A 21,520-nucleotide genomic window follows, 5' to 3' on the forward strand; every position below is an offset into this window, starting at 1 on the left:
AAGCTTCATATAAAAATAATCATGCAGTATATACTCTTCTGTGTCCTCTCTTTATGCAGCGCTCTGTTGTGAGCTTCACGTACACCGTGTGCAGCAGTAGTTTTCTTTCAGTCCAGTGGAGCCTTCCATTGTATGGATAATGGACAGTCCAGTGGAGCCTTCCATTGTATGGATAATGGACAGTCCTGTGTACTCTTCCATCGTATGGATAATGGACAGTCCTGTGTACTCTTCCATTGTATGGATAATGGACAGTCCAGTGGAGTCTTCCATTGTATGGATAATGGACAGTCCAGTGGAGTCTTCCATTGTATGGATAATGGACAGTCCAGTGGAGTCTTCCATTGTATGGATAATGGACAGTCCACTCTCTGCTGATGGGCGTGCAGATGGTTTCCACTTTGGGGCTATTACGAATAAGGTTGCTATGAGCTTTCTTGTACCTGCCTTTTGATGGACATGATACTCATTTCTCTTGGGTATATACTTAGGAATTAAATCCCTCAATCATAGGTAAAGATATCTTAGCTTTTGTGAATACTGCCCTTTTTTTTTTTTTAAAGATTTTATTTATTTATTTGACAGAGAGAGAGAGGGCACACAAGTAGGCAGAGCGGCAGGCAGGCAGGCAGACGGAGAGGGAGAAGCAGGCTCCCCACTGAGCAGGAACCCCAATGTGGGGCTCGATCCCAGGACCCTGAGCGGCACCCTGAGATCATGATCTGAGCTGAAGGCAGATGCTTAACCGATTGAGCCACCCAGGCACCCCGAAAATGATTCTTCTATTAGAGAAGCAAATGATTTTGGACTCAACACATGATGTCACCAATACATGAGTCTTTTTTTAGTTGGTGTTCATTTTGGTGACTTTGCCAAGAACTTCCTTTTCTTTGCTCTTTGATATGAACTCTGTTTATGGTGATTTTGTTTGGTGCTGGTAATTTTGCAAAACAATGAAATTCTTTTAAATTCCATTCTCTTTGACTCTTAAAGCTGTAGAATTATATTATCTGGATTATAGATTCATCTTGCAATCTTAACCATTTAATTTTAGAAACAGAAGCACAGTAGTTGGAGGTAGTAAATAATAAATGAATTTTTAATAAGTTAAAATACATGCTATTTGTATTAATAGATACAGAGTCAGTATTTATAAGACCTACAACTATCATTATAGTGAATACATGCAATGAGTTAGTGGTAATGAATGACTTAGTTATTGCCCAAATTTTTATTGCTCTTAGAAATTAGAGAGTGGCAAGTAGTAAAAGAGTATGCATCGAAATAGCTCGCTAATTAGGACGTGCATTAGCCAACTGGACTCAACACAGAGCAAAAGCTATGAAGCTTGTGTATTACTGTTATGGGCTTTCGTGATTCTGGAGAGATACTAGAATCTTTCAAGAGGCATTTTATTATAGTTCTTTCCATGGTGTAGGCTTGAACATTAGCCATTCACCCATCAAAAGTGCTAAATCCTATACTGGGAGGGATAATTTTGGATAGGAACCATAACTCTTAAAAGGGGACCAGTAATTCACTGACAGTTCGTATTAGATTTTTCATACTATAAACAGCTATATGGAGTATTTTCAGTGAGCATTTTTATTAAATACAGATTGGGGAAACTGATTCAGAACTGGTAGTATTTCCCAGAATGAGTTTTGTAGACTATTCTATAGAATGTTAATGAATGTTACATGAAATTAAAAACCAAAAAACAAAACTTTCTGGTCATGTAACTTTGGAAAGCACTAGATTAAATAAAGTTGAAGAGTTTTTGTTTTTCTAACTTATTGAGATATAATTGACACAGAGTATTGTGTGAGGTCTACAACATGCTGATTTGATACACATATATTGCAGTGTGATTACCACCATAGTGTTAGCTAATACCTTGATCATATTACATAGTTACCATTTCTCTTTTGTCATGAAAACACTTAAGATCTACTCTTTTTTTTTAAGTAACTTTCAGTATGTGGTACAGTGTTGTTAGATGTGATCACAGTGCTGTGCTTTCAATCCCCAGAACTTACTTATCTTGTAGAATTTTTTTGTTTTTAATGGAAGGAATTCTCGAAGCCTTTAATTTATCAGTATACCTTATAATTCTCTAGGAAGAGGAAGGGGAGGTGAGGCGGCAATAATAGGCAGCATTTCTTGAACTTACTTGGCCATGGAATCATGTTTTAGAGACTGCCTCCGGAACTTGGTGTGCCACAGGAGACCAGTTGGTGAGACTGGTTTGGCTGAAATCATTTTACAGATAGAAAACTAAGGCCCCAATAATTGAAGTTTCTTACTCAAGTAGATGAAGCTAGAGAGATTCCGGACCAATTCTTAGATCACTGTTCTTCTTTTCTATTGGCAAAAAAGGGCATTTAGTGGCTTGGGGGACATAGGTTTAAATACCTTAGAATGTAAATATGATTTTCCTTGTCATCTTTTAAGATTTATTGAAGCTTAATGACTAGCCCAAAGGTTCCAGTTCTAACCAAATAAGCCAGTGCCAGCAGTTAGTCCCTTCAGCCACCTTGCTGGCAGGTGGATTAGAGAGTAGCTCTAGAAAGGAAGCTAAGGATTGCCTATACTCCCCACTGAAATGAGAATAAACAGGATCTTTGCCCTCAGACCTTAGTTGTGACTCCCTGCTAAGAACGGATTTAATTTCCATTCTCTGGATGACTTTTTAAATGGGTGTTAGCTGTGTAGGCTTCTTTTGAAGGTTTTGTTTTTTCTTCAGTGAAATGAAATAATAAAACTTTTTTCTTTTGTGGAATCAATTAATTTTTAAGAGTTGGAGATTCACGAGAAACACATTTTTTTTAAAGATTTTATTAATTTATTTGACAGAGACACACAGCGAGAGAGGGAACACAAGCAGGGGGAGTGGGAGAGGGAGAAGCAGGCTTCCTGCGAGCAGGGAGCCCAATGCGGGGCTGGATCCCAGGACCCTGGGATCATGACCTGAGCTGAAGGCAGACGCTTAACGACTGAGCCACCCAGGCGCCCGCACAAGAAATACATTCTTAACATAAAACTTAGTTCTTGCACTGCCTTAAAACAGTCAATTTCCAGTAGTCCAAATATGTACCAGCAGTTGTGGGAGAATGGAGAGGGAGCCTAATTTAACTTCAGACTCTTAACTGAATCAAAACTTCCAAATTCCTGATAGAAAAACTTAAGTGTCTTACACTGAGGTATGATTTAGGTTTTAAATAAAGATTTTGTTAGGTTATAACCTAAAATCATTAGACTTGTCCCCTGACAATTTGTAAGTACCGTGTGCTAGGGTGAAAGGTCAAGGAAACAGAGCAGCAGAAGTATTTTGTTAATGCAAGGACATTTCGGGTAATCTATACAAACAATTGTAAGAAAGACTTGAATTCCACTTTGACAAGTAGGCATAACTCACTGATGTTCTTCGGTTTAGAAAAAAAAATGTGCCTTATAAAAAATTGTGTTTCTTTTTTTTGTTAAAATATAGGAATTTAACATGGTTCCTTATTAAACAGAAAAGGCATTTCAGGTATATAGTAGCTTATATTACTTATGTGTTGAATGTTTTATATTACAAAGATAAATAGTTGATTATAGTTTTAACGGGATATTTTGGCAAAACCAGTAGTGTGCATTCTTCTCTCCTCCTTCTTGCCTCCCTCACCCTCTCCACCGCCCCCCCCCCAGCATAACAGGCATGGTTAATAACAAGTCTTGGAAAAAGAAAGAACTTTCTGATCATAACTGACAAGAAGTTTAACTACAATTTTGTGTGCTTGGAAAACTGTTGAGAAAATTTTAGTAAGCACTAAGTGCTTCTCTGGAAGGAATGGGGTATTAATGACATAGGCTACCAATGGAGCTAGTAGTGATAAGAATACTTTAAGAGAAGCAAGGTCAGTAAGTAGTGTGGAACATGAGAACTGATCTGGGTCTATCCTTTTTTCCTTTTTAGAGGCCTGAAAGGTTTCTTAAATGGTACTGATGCCCTTTATGCCTGGATGCTAAATAAGGAACATACTTCTTATTATTTAAAAAAATTCAGGGGCGGGGTGCCTGGGTGGTTCAGTCCTTAAGCGTCTGCCTTGGACTCAGGTCATGATCCCAGGGTCCTGGGATCGAGCCCCGCATCGGGCTCCCTGCTCAGTGGGAAGCCTGCTTCTCCCTCTCCCACTCCCCCTGCTTGTGTTCCCTCTCTCGCTGTCTCTCTCTCTCTGTCAAAAAATAAATAAAATTAAAAAAAATTCAGGGGTGCCTGGGTGGCTCAATTGTTAAGCGTCTGCCTTCTGCTCAGGTCATGAGAACCGCACATTGGCCTCCTTGCTCCGTGGGGAGCCTGCTTCTCCTTTTCTCTCTGCTGCTCCCCCTGCTTGTTGCTCTCTCACTTTCTGTCAAATAAATAAAATCTTAAAAAAAAAATTCAGGAGTGGACGAGATCATTGACAAAATTTTTATGAATTTTAGCAAGTGAGTCCAAGTAATAATGTTATTAATGTTGGTATTGAGAAACTTACCTGTTTGCGTTTGAAAAGCCAAATGTCAGGCAGGTTGTTCCTATTTTCAACTATATTAAATCAACATTTCTCAGAAGTAGTCTTTAAAATAGATACATAGAAAGAGGGCGCCTGGGTGGCTCAGTCATTAAGCGTCTGCCTTTGGCTCAGGTCATGATCCCAGGGTCTTGGAATCGAGCCCCGCATCAGGCTCCCTGCTCAGCAGGAAGCCTGCTTCTCCCTCTCCCTCTGCCCCTGCTTGTGTTCCCTCTCTTGCTGTATCTCTCTGTCAAATAAATAAATAAATCTTTAAAAATAAAAAAAAATAAAATAGATACATAGAAAGATAAAAACTATGGCTATATTTACTTCCAATTGTTTATGGAATGACGAAGTATATTCCTATCTGTAAAATCAGTAAGATATTTTGTAAACATATTAAATTCTTTATTTTCTCAACATTTTGCCTAAATATCTAAAATAGGATCTTTCCCTTAAGCTTATTAACTATGCCCATAACGTAATATTTTTTAAATAGCTGCATTAATATAACTGTTAGAAAAGTGGTATTAATGTGGACTACGGAATGTGGCCATAGTTTTTTTAGTTGCTGTAACAGCAGCATTGAGCCATTTTTATACTGATCAGACATTCTGATGGTATTTGTTAGAAGGCATCTATTTCTACTGTCAGTTATAGTGTATGTACAAATATATTGTAATAATTAATTTGCTTTTTTATAGTTCTTTTTCAAAGTATTGCCATTTGTACTGAATATAACATGTGTCGTTTCACAATGAAAATTTACTAACTAACTGAAGGGAACTAGCAGTGGGTTTTCTGGTGCACTAATCAAGAAGTAGCATTTTTGGACCTTTTCATGTCCTTTGAATAGGAGAGTGAATGTGGGCCTTGTGATTTGTTACTCTGTTTTTACTGCTTCGGGAATTGAGAACTTTTACTTATGTACTTCATGTTTCGGCAGCTTCAAGCAGGGTAGGAATTTTTAGGTCTATTTTGAAAAAGCTGTGACGGGAATGTTACATACACACGTGACAAAGGTGTGTGTCAGTTACTGGACCTGCAAGGAGACCTTCATAGTCTTGGAGAGTAATCATATGCTTCTCTTTATTATTTAAAGTGACCCCCATCCTAACTGATACAGTTACTACTGAACCAGAACTACTTTTCAGTTCTGAAGTATAATGCGTACCATATAGTTGACATGCACATAGTAGAGAAAAGCCCAGAAACCGTGCAAGAGCAACTTTTTCATTTTGAAATAAAAATTCGCCATACCTCGGGTGCCTGGGTGGCTCAGTTGGTTAAGCGACTGCCTTCGGCTCAGGTCATGATCCTGGAGTCCTGGGATCGAGTCCCGCATCGGGCTCCCTGCTCAGCAGGGAGTCTGCTTCTCCCTCTGACCCTCTTCCCTCTCGTGCTCTCTATCTCTCATTCTCTCTCTCTCAAATAAATAAATAAAATCTTAAAAAAAAAAATCGTGATACCTCATTTTTCTCCACTGTTAAAACTTTCAGTTCTTACTTTTTACTCCTGGGAGGAAGAGTAGGGATTGTCTTGTGTTGGGCTACTATGAAAATAATCTAAGATCACAAGATTGCACTTTAAATTTTGACAGAATTAATTTGTTACATATCAGCATTATGAAAACTTAAAATTTTGGTATATCTTGCACTTTCAGAAAGTTCTCTTAACAGTTAATATAATCAAATTGCATATTGGTATTTAAATTAAGACAAAAGTTACTAAAATAACTAGGGCCTAAATGATACTAGTTAATTACATGGCTTTGGTGTGCACTAGTGACATTTTATGAATATATTTGCTTTAGTTTTGTGGGGAGAAAGTGTCTGATATACTTTTTAAACTTTATTATAGAGAACTGGAAATATTCACAAAATAAAGTCATTTTTATGAATCTGCATTATATTCATCTTCTGTTCTTGCCAGTTTAATATAATGGCCAGTCTTGTTTTAATCTACACACTATCCTACAGTAGTTCCCTCCTGACCCCCCAGTGATTTTGAAGGAAATCCCAGACATCATGTAATTTCATTGGGAAATATTTCAAGTGTATCTCTAAAAGAGAATCAAATTATTTGTATTCCCTGTGAGTACTAACTAGCTTTGTTGTGGAGAGGAAGTTCAAGAGTGCTTGGAAACAGGCCTATTTTATTGTTATTTTGCATTCAGAAAGATCAATAGTTTATACTACTTGGGTATTTTACTATTACAGTAACTCTCAAAGGATTTGAAATATTGATTTTATAAATAACATCTAAAAATATGAATTATCATCATGAATATATATGGAGTTATGTGACAGTCCTCGTTTCAGAGCTAACCTGCAGTTTGCTTTGTTATTTGCTCCTGGCTCTTCCCTACTCTGCCAAAATTTGTGTTTTTTTATTTAAATGCTGAGAAATGGCATATATAACACTTAGTTTCAGATGAAATTCTGTCAGCCTCGGCATGTGTCAGAGAAAGAGATGATAGAATAAGGATGCATGTGAGCTGAGAAAGAGAAAGGCTGAGGGGTGAACGCTGGGGCCAGGCACTGGTGTGGAGGTGACTCCCCTTCCCTCACTCTTGCTCGCCCAGCCTCCTCGCCTGCTCTTGACTTTTTGTTTCTTTTCTTGGTTCCCCTTTGGTTTCTATCTTTTCCTTCTCTTGGCCTTTACTTAATTTTGCCTGTGGCATTCATTGTCAGGAAGATTGCTAACTCCTCCCTTGGAGGATGTTTTATTATGTAGGGGTTGTAAGGGGAAACCTTAAAAAATGAAAGCTTTTAAGACTAATTTGTTGTGCTTTAATTCATTTTTATATAGATTTTATGCAGATTTTATTTCAACTAATTCAAATACTAACTGTGGGCTAGATTGAACTTTTCTATACTCTGGATGAACCACACAGTGTATCAAAAACATTAATTTTATTGACTTTAAAGTTTACTTTATATGCTGTTAGTGAAAAGATATGTAATAATAATTTTTCCTTTTTTGTTGTCTTTTGCTTCCCATTTATTGATGAAACTGATCCTGATATTCAAATGTGACTCTTCAGTTCACAAGGTTCCTTTGCAGCTCACCTCTGGAGGTAAGAGTTTACTCCCTGACCTTAATACTAGGATCACTAATTGGACGCCACTGTTGGTATGTTTTGTTAGGCATTTATTTGGTAAATTAGAGGTGATCATTTTGTTTTAACACATACTCTTCAATAATGGTAAGGAGATGAATACAGACTTTGTTTAGAATAAGAATTCCTGTTAAGTTATAAAACTGCTCACCTTCATAACAGGTCATTGCTTCTTTTTAAGAACATTTTCTTTTTTTTGAGTAAACTGAAATCAGTCTTGCATTGTAAAGAGCCTTATTGTATCTGCTTCCTTCCTAACTGTTGACACTAGCCTTATTCTGTCTTAACTGCCCTGGCTGTTAACCGGTAACCAAGAGCTGCAGGAGTCAAGGGGGTGGGGGGGATGTTGTCAGGCAAGTTTCTGTTGGTTTGAGAGCACTTTTTCAAACCCCAGATTTGATGAGGGAAGAGCAAAGGACTTACCTGTTACTGAGCTTTTCTTAAACACACGCATGCTCCCTTCCTCTGTCTCCCTCTCCGCCCCCTCCTCCCTCCCTCCCTCCCTTTCTCCCCGCTCCTCTCCCCTGCCTTCCCCTCCCCTTCTCTCAGTGCATCATTCACTTCTACCTTGAGTCCTTATAATAGTTCTGCAGGGTAGAGCTGAGACTCCCGGTGACAACATTGTGAGATAAAGATATTTAGGAAAGCAGCTGACCTGTGAGTTGACACAAATGGGTGAGGCTTTGAGGAAGGAGGAGGGGAGAGGAGGCCGCGGAGTAGAGATGCTTGCACTCAGAACCAAAGCTGGTTTTCAGAGCATGCCTTCCCTTAGTTGTCACACTGGGCAAATCGCAACTTCCCTGAGTCTGGGAAGTCTTTTCTTATCTTTAAAATGCAAATGATAATTCTTACCTTTCCGATGAAGCAGTGGACATGGCAGCGTTTTTAGAGTGCTACTCAGGGGCACCTGGGTGGATCAGGCTCAGGTCTTAATCCCAGGGTCATGAGTTCAAGTGAGTTCAATAAATAAAGCGCTACTCAAACCTTAGTGATATTTTGTATTTTCCTCTTGGACTGTATGTACTGCAGCCCCACACAATAAGACACTGTTCTCTGCCTTTCCCTTGTCCTTCCTTTTGCTTCTGTTTATTGCACTTTATGTTCCCTTCCCCCATTCCCAGCTTGTTCAAATCCTATCCCTCTCCAGGTTGAGCCTCGAGGTTTTGTCCACTGCCTGGCCCTCCTGCACCTCTCCATACAGAGCCAGTGTTCCCTGTTCTGCTTCAGTAACACTGTGTTCATGAAATTACTGAAACGTTGTGGGTGTATGGTGTAGCCCAGCCTAGCACATTAAATACTCGTAGAGACCAGTTTGATGATTGCCAGGGGAAACTGACGAGGCCAGAGAGTACCATCCAAGTTTGGTCACATTTTCTAAATATCCAGGATCAAGGGGGAAACGAAGCTGTTTGGACAGACTCTGGGCTTTGAAATGTCAGAGGCTTGGTTGGCCTATGAGCAAGTCATTTCATCTTTTGGTTAATCTAAAGATGGAAATGGTAATACTTTATAGTTATTAAAATGAAATGAAATAGTGTGTGGCAAACACTGAACACAATGCCTGTCACATAGAATTTTAAGTAAAGTTTAGGGCGAAAACAATAAAAGCAAACCGTAAGAAATTTGAAGACAGTATAAATTATACAACTTACTCTTCATTTGAAGCATTTTTTAAGCATAGCAGAATGGGAAGTATCACAAAGGAAAGGATGGAAAAATAAAAATAAGATTTGCTTCTGTTAAAAATCCATAATTTTGTTCATGAAAACATACACAGTTAAAAGGCAGTTTGGGGAAAGTGTGATAACAAGGTTATTATACTTAATGATCTCCTGGAATCAATTTTAAAATGTACTATTTTCTTTCCCATAATTTTTCGTTGGATTTTATGAGATAGTGTGGTGAAATACAAATGATAATAAATGTTTTAAGAGTTTAACCTTGTAAGTAATCAAAGAAGTGTAGTTTAAAAGAACAATGATAAATGCTTGCTTACCTGTTTAGAATTTTTTTTTTTTAAAGATTTTATTTATTCATGAGAGACAGAGAGAGAGAGAGAGAGAGAGAGGCAGAGGGAGAAGCAGGCTCCCAAGGAGCAGGGAGCCCGATGCGGGACCCGATCCCAGGACTCTAGGATCCTGACCTGAGCTGAAGGCAGACGCATAACCATCTGAGCCACCCAGGTGCCCAGAATTTTTTTTTTTTTAATGAATGCTTAGGATGGTATGATGGGATGGGATGTTTTTAAACTTTCTCCTATACAGAAATCAGTTTGGTTATCTACATTAAACACCCTATATAAATTCATACCTGTGGGTTGTGTGCCTGACTAATTTTAGTCTAAGAATCACTGCCAGGGAAATAATCAGAAGTGAGGACAAAACTTGCATAAATGTTTATTACAGCTTTATTTATTTATTTATTTTTAAGATTTTTTTTTTTTTAACTTATTCATTTGAGAGAGAGACAGAGAGGGCACAAACGGGGGAGAGGCAGAGGGAGAAGGAGAAGCAGGCTCCCTGCTGAGCTGGGAGCCTGACATGGGGCTTGATCCCAGGACCTGGAGATCATGACCTGAGCCGACACTTAACCATCTGAGCCACCCAGGTGCCCTAACAGCATTATTTATAATGGCAAAAAATTTATAAACAGTCTAAATGTCCAGCAGTAGGAGGAGGTCAAGTAAATAATGGTATAGACAGCCATATTATGGATAGAACACTCTACAGCCATTAAAATTGGGATTTATGCATATACATGTTCATGAGTATGTGTTAATGAACAAAACAGTGAACGAAGTAGGATGCAAGATTATACATGCAGATCTCAGTTTAAAAATAATTTAAGCATACAGAAATTAATTAAGAAGATACACAAGATGTTAAATTGTTTCACCCTTTGCTCTTCCATGAAGGAGCCACAATGGGGGGAAGAGATACCTTGGTAGGTTTTTAGTGGTGACTTTTGTAGTCAGTGTTTGGAAAGTACATCAGGCAAGTCTCTGATGGACGTGCAAACAGGGTCTAGTCTTGGGGGAAAAAGGTGGGTAGGGAGAAATTGCAGGAGTTTAGGTGAAGAGAATGCTGATAAGGTTTAAAGCTGAACTCTGATTTCAGCAAGAGCTTCGTGGAGTAACCAGGAAGAATGGTTTTGAGCAGAAGACGTTTAGGCTGGATTGGCTTACCTGGAAATGGAGTGAATAAGGAGGCTGGCTCTTGATGTCCACTGCACTACTGGGGCAGTGTTAACAATGGCAAAAATCCTTCTAAATAGACCTCACTAATGGATTTTTCTCAAATGTAAGCCCAATGAGAGAGGACCCTGTTTTTCTTGCTTCCTTGTGTTTCTGATTTTAGTATAGTAAATAGTACAGTGGAGGCACTGGATAAATATTTGCTGAATGGTTGGATGAATGAATAAGCCAGGTGGGGCTGAGGCTGCAAGTAACAGGATTTTACCCATAATTTGGCAGTGGTCAGCTAAAAACACACAAGGCTTAATATTTATGTTTCAATATGGTTAACAGTCTTCCTAGCAAGATTATAGCTACTTAAGATCAGGATCTTTGTCTTTTTTATCTTTGGATGCTCTCTGGTGTAGATAGGGCTTGGAGTTTACCATCTGTACAGCTAGAGTTGTACCAAACAGTTTTTTAATTACATCTGGCTAAATATTGAGAATCTGTGTGCAGAAGCTTTAATCTTTGGTGAACAGTAGAGGGAAAGTATGATCAAATTTTAGTGATAGTTTCTGTCATTTTCTGTCTGATCTGCTTTTTCCACTTAATGATCCGGAGTGGTGTTTTACCTTGTTTAAATCTCTTTTCTTACTGAGCTTATGGACATGGGGAAAGGAAAAAAAAAATCAAAATTAGAGATGACCAATGTGCTTTTGTTTGCTTGAAGTATTTGGGGAATACCTTGAGGGCTTTCTGTTGAAATTTTTCTAGTCTGGAATTTTGCAGGGGCTGCCTAATGGCGTAGTTAGTGGCTGCTATCCCCCAAATTTCCAACAGCGCTGAGCTCAGGATTCTGTTCCTTTGCCACCTCCTTTGCCTGTGAGCCAAAGCAAAGCCAAAGTAAGAGAGTGTTAGGAGTCCCAAATGTTTAATTTTGCCATTAAGCTTATGTTTTAGCTGGAGAAGGAAAATTACACATACGATAAATACCCAAACACCTTCCCTAATTTTGATTAAAAAAAATAATAATTCGGGGCGCTTGGGTGGCGCAGGCATTAAGTGTCTGCCTTTGGCTCAGGTCATGGTCCCAGGGTCCTGGGGATCGAGCCCCGCATCGGGCTCCTTGCTTGGCGGGAGGCCTGCTTCTCCCTCTCCCACTCCCCCTGCTTCTGTTCCCTCTTTGGCTGTGTCTCTCTGTCAAATAAATAAAGTCTTTAAAAAAAAGAAAAGAAAAATAATTCTGGTAGAGACCGTAAAATACATGAGACTTGCAGTTGAAAATGAAGAATACTCTAAACTTCACTTTGTTCACAAAACTAGTATGAATGAACCATGTCCCTTTGTTGTAAGTCCTAAACAGTTAACTGCCACATGAATCTAACGAAATTGTCAGGTTATAGTAATTACATCAGTAATTTGATCTGCTGTCATTTGAATGGAGCCATGTGTGGAGAGTCAGTTACTTCCCTCTGTGGGGCTGACCCTTTTACATTCCTGTAAGCTGAAGACTAATAGAGCTCATTAAGCTTTATGGGAAAAGAGCTTTTATCACCTCGTCAAGTCAGGCAACATATTTCCATTATATTCCTAATTTCATGTGGCTCTGTGGCTGCTGATGTGCACTCCCCTGCTAGGTTTACATCGGACCTCTCCCTTACAGACATTTTTATTGACATTTCTAAGTCTGAATTACATTTTGTGTGGCACCACCTACAGATGTCTTCAATTAAATGTAGGTAAATAAAGGGGATTATATATCAGAGGCTAAAAGATTCTTGAAATTCTCTCCCGAATCACGCTTTGCCAGCCAGTCCAGTAGGGTGCAGTCTTGTCGGCATTTCGGAGGCGGAGAGTTACAGGAGAGGTGTTTGTAAGACATTTCACCACGTGTGAATGTAGGTGGCTTAGGTTTCTGTTCAGGTATGTCCTTCTGTTTCATTTCAGATCAATTCCAATCTTCCTTCATTCAACAGGTATCATAATAACATCGAGATGTTAGCACCTATAGTGGATGGGTACTATGCTAAGCTCTTTGCTTATGTAGTTTTAATTCTCACAGAATGTCTGTGAGGTAGATATTCCCAGTTTTGTTCTAAGGAAAATTGAGCCCGGAGAGGTACATTGGTTGAGCTCAACATCACAGCTGTTGGTATGTGGCAATAATAAGATAGGAAGGAGAAAATGAAATAATACTGCTATAAGATTCTTCTTTTAAAAGTTTTAATTTTAATTCTAATTAGTTAACACATAGTGTCATATTAGTTTCAGATATACAATATAGTGGTTCCACAGTTCCATACATTGCCCGGTGCTCATCACAACAGGTACCCTCCTTAGTCCCCATCACCTGTTTCACCCAACCCCCCATCCCCTCTGGTAATGCTATAAGATTCTTGCACTACATGAAGTGATAATTCGAGATGTATTTTGTAAACCCAAGGGCAAGATTGCTCAAGCTTGGCACTGTTGACATTTTGGATCGGTTAAATCTTTCTTGTGGGTGCTCTCCTGTGCATTGTGTGATGCTTAGCAACATCTCTGGCTTCTACCCAATAGATGCCAGTAGCACCCTCCCCCTAAGTTGAAACAAAATGTTTACAGATTTTGCCAAATGTCCCAAAGGGGTAAATTGGCTCCCTATTGAAAACTACTGTCCTAGAGCAGCCTTAAAAACAAAGAGATACAGTTGTTAAGTCAGTAGGGAAAATAACTGCCATGATAACAGTCTCATGAAAGGCAGAAAAAGAAGGAAAGGTGAACAAAGAACAAGTGAGACAGATAGAAAGCAAATAGCAAGATGTCCACTTAAATCCAGCCGTACTGATTACATTAAATATAAATGATCTGAACCCGGACTCTGCTATATCGACATGTTCTATATCTACACTGTCTCAAGCATGTATGTAGCTAGTGGTCCTACGTAGGTACTGAGCTTTTTAGCACCTGAATTTTAAATTTTTAAGATTTGAGTTAACTTATGCAGCCACATATGGCCAGTGGCTATCCAAACACTCCAATTAAAAGTCAGAGATTGGGGCGCCTGGGTAGCTAGGTCAGTTAAGTGTCTGCCTTCAGCTCAGGTCATGAACCCAGGGTCCTGGGATTGAGCCCCACGTTGGGCTCCCTGCTCAGCAGGGGAGTCTTGATTCTCCCTCTCCCTCTGCTCATGTGCTGTCTCTCTCTCTCTCTCTCGTTCTTTCAAATAAAAAACAAAATTAAAAAAGAGATTATCAGATTAGATTAAAAAAAAAAGCAAACTCTCTTAACTGTGCAGACATGGATCATTTAAAAGTAAAAGGCCAGAGTAAGGCAAATCATGCAAATGCTAATCATAAGAAAGTTGGAGTGACTATATTCGTATCTGACAAAGTAGACTTAGGGCAAAGGCTTGTATCTGAAAGGAAGAGGGATGTTTCATAGAGATAAAGTGGTCAGTTCATCATATAAAGACACGGTAATCCAAAATGTGAGACAATAATAAGAGCCCAGGAATACATGAAGCAAAAACCAGTGGAACTGAGAGGGGAAAGAGTCCGACCCACACTTATAGTTGGAGACTTTGGGACAACTTTCTCCATAGTTGACAGAACAATTAGAAAACTAGAAGGACCATAGAGGATGTGAACAACACCATCGCATAGTTTTACTTCATTGACCTCTATTGAACACTACACCCAATAATGATACGTAGTTTTTCAAGTACACAGGGAACATTTACTAAGACAGATCAGAGGCTGTACCATTATGCATATCTCAGTAATTGAAAAGGATTGAAATCATCTCTGATCAAACTGGAATTGTTAGACTCAATAACAGAAAGAACTCATAACTCAATAATAATAAGACGGGCAGTGTAGTTAGAAAATAGGCAAAAGACTTGATTATATCTTTCACCAGAGAAAACATACAAATGGTTAATAAGGACACGAAAAGATGCTCACCATCCATTAGGGAAATGCAGGTTAAAACCTCAAAGAGATACCACCACAAACCCACTAGAATGGCTGTCATCAAAAGACAGTAACAGGTGTTGGCAAGGTGTGGAGAAACTGGCAACCTTCTGCATTGGGGTGGGGTTGTTAAAATGGTATAGCCATGGTTTTGCATTTCCTCAAAATATTCAAGATAGGAATATACCCAAGCAAAATGAAAATATACATCCAAAGACTTGGATGTGAATGTTCATAGTAGCATTATTCATAATGGCCAAAAGCTGGAAATAATTCAAATGTCTGTCAACTGGTAAGTGAATAAATGTCCATCCATACAGTGGAATACTGTTGAGCAGTAAACAGGCACCAGTTAGGATATAGGTTACAACATGGGTGAACCTTGCAAACATGATGTGAAAGAAGCCAGACACAGGGGGCTACATATTGTGTTTCAGTTTAAATGAATTACCCAAAAAAAGGAAATTGAGAGAGTCAGAAGGGAGATCAATAGAATTAGAGATAAGAGTGGAGGCTTAATACAAAGGGTCTCATGGGAGTTTTGGGGGTGATAGAGATGATCCCAAATTGGATTGTGGTGATGATTCCACAATTCTATAAATTTGCTAAAAATACGCAGAATTTTACACTTAAAACGGGTGAATTTTATCATGTGTAAATAAAGCTGGGGGAAAAAGGCGTATATCATTTCTTCATCCTTTATTTATTTATTTATTTATTTTATAGATTTTATTTATTTGACAGAGAGAGACACAGCGAGAGAGGGAACAGAAGCAGGATGAGCGGGAGAGGGAGAAGCAGGCTGCCTGTGGAGCAGGGAGCCCGATGCGGGGCTCGATCCCAGGACCCTGGGATCATGACCTGAGCCGAAGGCAGATGCTTAATGACTGAGCCACCCAGGGGATCCCTTCATCCTTTAATTTTCTAAAATATTGTAGAAAAGATTGGATTCAGCTTGATATCTTGCTGCCTTACTTCATCCCTGTAGTGTAGTGTTTGCAGTTTTACTATTCCCCAAGATAGTATTACATATTGAAATAGATGTGCTTTAGGAAATATTTAAATATTAGCTATGTAGTTAATACTCTTCATTTTAAATGTTAGCCATTAGTATTTTTTGATAGCTTGTAAAACCATCTTTCTAAGCTCTTTTTGAAGTTGAGAGCTACTTTGCTTCTCACTTAGAGCTCTGTGATAGACTGGAATAATGTGGACATCTGGGTGTGTGTATGTGCACTGATTGCAAGCTGCAGGTAGCAGCAGAAAAAAAAAAGGACCATAAAAACCTAACCATCTCTTCAGTCTGCAAGCAAATGAAGGATCATTGCTTGGGGTGGCTCTGGTCAAGAGATGTCAAGATATCTCCAGTGGCCAGAAATTGGAAGAGGGAATGGCTGTTACCCAAACCGGGTCTTGTTAGAATTGAAGGGGGCTTGTAGAGGTAGTAGTGGAGGGGTGAAATGGAGAAGACTGAGCTGTTAAACTTGGGAGGGGAGTTAAAACAATTTTACCAAACAAGGAGAATGCTGAGGATCTGGTAGCCAGAGAGCTGGCCTGAACTGGAGAGCCGTGGAGAGAAGCGTAGGAAGAGGGTTCAGCCGGGTGACCTGCTGTCTGGTCTGGGGCCTGGGAGCACCAGCTGTGTGTGGAGAGCCAGGACTTGGGCAAACAGAGGTATCTGAACAGGGGCTAGATCTCAGAGAATGGCTGTCAGGCTGCTATTGGTATTGAATGATTAGAAAAGGAAAGCTAGGCTGTGGCTTGATCCACTGGGCAAAAGGGAGATACAAGTGAGGGGTGCTGTTTTTTCTAGTTTCATGGGTTGGGGAAGAGTCATGTAGTTTTCGGGCTGAGTCCCCTATACTGTAGAATCAGGCAGAGTAGTGTTGGGCAGAGGCACCAGTTAGAATTCTGGAGCCAGATCCCCCAGCTCATTGGGATTATCATTTGATTGGTCTCCCATTCGGTTAGGTCTGAAGGCTGTTGGGCAGTTGTGGCTGGGGTGGGACTGCTCCTGAGGCTGCTGACGAAGAATCGGTTGAACCGAAGCTATTCCTGTTTGCCCTCTATTTACTTCAGTAAGTAGGGCTTAAACATCTCTTATGTGATAGTCAGAATAGTATTCCCTGGGCTCACACAGGCACTCAGTAAGTGCTGGTTGAATACATGAACTTACCTCCAGTTTGCTTCTGGATATCACATGATAGCTGAGCCAATGTTATTTGAAACCTTATGTTTTATAGTGAAATTGTATAAACTGGAAGTCTTTTCCTGGAAACCAATCTCCTATGATAAAAATATCAGAATTTATTCTGAGAATAAGAGAAAGCTTACTAGAATAGAAAACCAGATCTTAAAGAGAAAAATGCCATAAATTTCCTTGTTGAAGATTTTTCTGGCATGGAGCTTAGATTAGTTTAGGCATCTTAAAATTGAAGTCCATTGCAGGTACCTCTTTGCCAGATCAGTCTTCCTTTAGCAATAGTGGTTTGCATTGAAAGGATCTTTCAGCTGTGTTCAAAATTAGGGTCATCTGCCTTGACTATTTTCATTACCCATTAAATGTGCATGAATGCTTCAGAAAACGTTTGAATGGTAAATCCTGTGGTGGATTAGTTTCCATGGGGATGTCAGTCTTGTTTGATGTTTGCAGTCATTCAGTGCTAAATAAAAATATCAGGTTGGGTTGTCATTGGGGGGATGCTTTTCCAGCAAGTCTCAGATTGAATTGACATTAAGTAAACTTCATTAAGATAGTTACTCTTAATTCTAAGGTGTTGTAGTGTTCAATAAATATTGACTAATCTGTAGAATTGTGAAGTTTGGGGTTCTGTTACTTTTCCTTGTGTTTTGTGATGCCTCACTAAAAGTCTTTTTGTTGGATAGTTAGGATTTAAAAATATAAAGAAATGTCAAAGTAAAGAAAACAGTTAACAGATTAACATCTTAATTTTTATGTATTCTGCGATAGAAATGCAAAAATTGTTCCTTTCTTATTTCTGTCACACTTATTAAACACATTTACTATAAACCATTCCTCAATGATTTAAGCTCTAAATTTTTGTCATCACAGTGCTTCTAGTTTTAAGTTATAAATATTAGGGTAAACTTTTTTGCTTGCTTTGAAACATTTCATTTCCTAAGAATTATGTCATTGAGAAATATATTTCTTGATTCATCCTTTGGCTTAGTAAGTTGCTGAAATATCTTAATTCATTACATTAAATAGAACATGTTACTGTATTGTGATTATGTTCTGACGTGGGGGGTACCACAGAAGCAGTGTCCAGTGAGAAAAACACTGAACCGAAAGTTGAGAATTCCAGGTTTGGGTCCTTCTCATTCCTCTAAATGGGTCTTGTGACCTTGGACAAGCCCCTTTATCACCCCAACTCTCACTTTTTCATTTTTAAAGTGAGTAAGGGATCTCAAATGAAGAGCTCCCTCAAACTGAGTGAACTCAGCCAACATTTTAACATATTTTGTACAGTTGACTCTTGAACAATACAGGTTTGAACTGTGATTCACTAATACATGGATTTTTTTTTATGGTACAGTATTATAAATGTATTTTCTCTTATGATTTTATTAATATTTTCTTCAGCTTACTTTATTGTAAGAACACAGAATCTAATACATATAACACAAAATAATTGACTGTTTCTGTTATCAGTTATGTTTCCTGTCACTAGCAGGCTGTTAGTAGTTAAGTTTTTGGGAGTCAAAGGTTATTTGTGAATTTTCGACTGTGCTGGGCGGGGGGTGTTGGTGTCCCAACCCCCATGTTGTTCAAGGGTCAGCTGTAGCTTCCTTTCAGACTCAGGCATTATAAACTAGGCAAATAAAATACACTTCCCTCAACTTAGTACTAGCTGTAGTCCCTCCAGTTTTGTCTTTCACTGTGCTTTTTATTATGTTCTGAAGCAAGCTGACACTTAGAACAATTCTCCTCACTCTCTTGTATAAAAACAAGTGTTATCCTGTTACCTTGCATACCCAAATGTATTTCTCTCTTATTTTTGCCTTTAATATGGTACATATGAATTATATCTTTTAATAAAGTAATAGCTTTGGGTTCTCGAAACTGGGAGGTAGGTCATTGAGAACTACCTGATTATGTAAGCATTTTAGCAGACTGGGAAAGTGCATAAATACAAACATCACAAATTTCTTATGCATCCCTTTTACATCTTCTCAGAGTAGCAAGGATGAACGTGTTTATTGACATGACCCAAAGATATAGTCATTCTATAGCACATATAAATAAGCAGGACAAATTTATAAATACTGTGCTCATTGTTTTAGTGTTCATTCTTACTTAGAATCTACTTAGTTATCCAAAGATTGTTTATTACATTTGTTAATTTATATTAATCCACATTTTAAAATTATTTAAGAATCTTAGAAGTTATGTTTAAGCCACCATAAAACGTAATATATAAAAAAGTTTGTCGGTTGCTCAACATGACTAGTCGTTAGGGAACTGCAAATGAAACCCACAGTAAGATACCACCTTCACACCCATTAGGATGGCTATTATCAAAAATAGAGCAAACAGTAAATGTTGGCATGGATGTGGAGAAATTGGAACCCTTGTGAATTGTTTGTAGTCATGTAAAATGGTGCAGCCTCTATGGGAGATGAGTGGCTGTTCCTTAAAAAATTAAAAATCTATTTCCCATATGATCCAGCAATTTCTCTTTTAGGTATATTCACAAAAAAATTGAAAACGGGGGCTCAAACAGATATTGTAAACCAGTGTTCATAGAGGCATTGTTCACAATAGCCAAAAGGTAGAAGCGACCCAAGTGTCTATGAACTGATGAAGAGAGAAACAAGATGTGTGCACACCATGGAATATTATTCAGCCTTAAGAAGGAGGGAGACTCTGACATAGGCTATGACATGGATGGACGTTGAGGACATAATGCTAAGTGAAATAAGCCAGTCACAAAAAGGCAAATACTATGTGATTACACTTACCTGAAGTAGCTAGAGTAGGCAAATTCATAGAGACAGAAAGTAGAACAGAGGTTCCCAGGGGCTGAGGAGTTACTGTTTAGTGGATACAGAGTTTCAGTTTGGGATGCTGACAAAGTTCTGTGGGTGGTTAGTGGCCATGGTTGCACCTGTGAATGTACACTCAAAAATGCTGAAAATGGTATATGTTATGTGTATTTTACCACAATTTAAAAATATTTTTCAATGTCAGAATTATAATTTAATTCAGTCTAACACAAATTTGCATGTTTCAAAATCATGAGCATTATGTAGGAATGATGTTAACTTTTTTGATTAATAAACCAGTGAGTGGTTTTAGAAATTTAGACTCTTCATTAGAAAACAAACTCATATTATTTAAAAAACCTATTCATATATTATATCTAATACTAATAAATCTGAGAAAAGATAAACCCTTTTTCCTTTTTTAAGATTTTATTTATTTGAGAGAGAGAGAGATCACAAGCAGGGGGAGGGAGGGAAGCAGAGGGAGAGGGGGAAGCGGACTCCCCACTGAGCAGGGAGCCCAGCACAGCACTGCATCCCAGGACCCTGAGATCATCATCTGAGCTGAATGCAGATGCTTAACCAACTGAGCCACCCAGGTGCCCCCCTTTTTTCTTTCTTAAACCAAAATTATTAAGCCAGTTTGATATATTTTAAAAATGTTTCTGAGCTAGCAGTTTCTGTAAGGAGTTTATTTTCTAAGAATTTGGAGAATATTTGATTTGTATAAATGTTTACTTGTGTCTATAAATCAGTTTTATAGAGCTCCTCTAATAAGGAAATGTGATGGTATGATTCATTAATACCCTCTGAAGGCAGGAAAATGTTTCACATACAATAAGAAATGAAGACTTTTCTGAATCACAAATTCATAGACACTTAGAGCTCTGAGCTCCAGTTCTGCAACTTGAGCTACAGGTCACATGTAAACACAGAAACTCATGGGTTCAGATCTCAAAGAGCTGTTCTCCTTAATTGATTGAACTCATGAATATACAGACAAAAAAAAACCTAATAAACTCTGTCTCCTCTCACTCAGTGGAGAATAGATCTACATCATTCATCCAACAGACCATAAACCAAACCTAACTATTGTTGCCACTAGTGGGGATAACTTACTGGTCGTAGGAGAATCAGAAACAAAAACAAAAGCACACACTTAGTGGAGAGGGAGAAAAAGACAGAGAAACTCAGCACAGTTGGAGCTCTGTTGCTCTGTGGGAATGACTTTGAGAGTCAAGAAAAGACAGGCTGTGAAGGGCCCTGGCGTGTTTCTTAGCTCCATTAAGTTTTCACTTGAGCTTCTCAGTAGGTCAACTCCAAAACTATTAAACTACATTTTCAGAAAGGTAAAAGCATGATAACCATACAAATAGAGCATGAACACATGTCAAATTTTATTTGACTCATTAATTAGTGCAAGAACCAGTAACACATTAAAACGGGTGCAAGGAGCATTTGTGAAAATACAGATACTGAGATACACACACAATTTAATAAGAGGTTGAGATGAGATTGCTAAGTTAGATAAAAACAACTGATTACTGAGTTACAGGGCATTAAACTGTAACTTTTTGGGTTACTTGTTCCACTGGGCAGAAATCTTTAAGTTAACCTCTGCCCCAGCCAAATTGTAAAATAACCCAGTCAATAGAAAATCAAGCCCAGAACTGCACTTAAACCATAAGAGACTCTTAATTCTAGGGAACAAACTGAGGGTTGCTGGAGG

At 38.6% G+C, this 21,520-nt stretch overlaps 1 protein-coding gene across 12 annotated transcripts in view; it reads left to right on the forward strand.

Annotated features, from left to right (window-relative positions):
• The window catches only part of ATE1 (arginyltransferase 1), a 179,730-nt gene that overhangs the window by 52,604 nt on the left and 105,606 nt on the right, over positions 1 to 21,520 (forward strand). For 9 of the 12 annotated variants that reach the window (XM_088019773.1, XM_028121756.2, XM_088019775.1 and 6 more), the window contains one exon: positions 7,582 to 7,614. The exons of the other annotated variants lie outside the window; for them this stretch is intronic. In XM_088019773.1, the coding sequence (XP_087875899.1) occupies positions 7,582 to 7,614 (33 nt within the window). The remainder of the gene's footprint in view (positions 1 to 7,581; positions 7,615 to 21,520) is intronic. 12 annotated transcript variants of the gene reach the window in all.

Source organism: Eumetopias jubatus, unplaced genomic scaffold (assembly GCF_037043125.1).
Source record: "Eumetopias jubatus isolate StellerSeaLion01/CBP00866 unplaced genomic scaffold, mEumJub1_p1.0 scaffold_17, whole genome shotgun sequence".
Classification (NCBI taxonomy): Eukaryota; Metazoa; Chordata; class Mammalia; order Carnivora; family Otariidae; genus Eumetopias; species Eumetopias jubatus.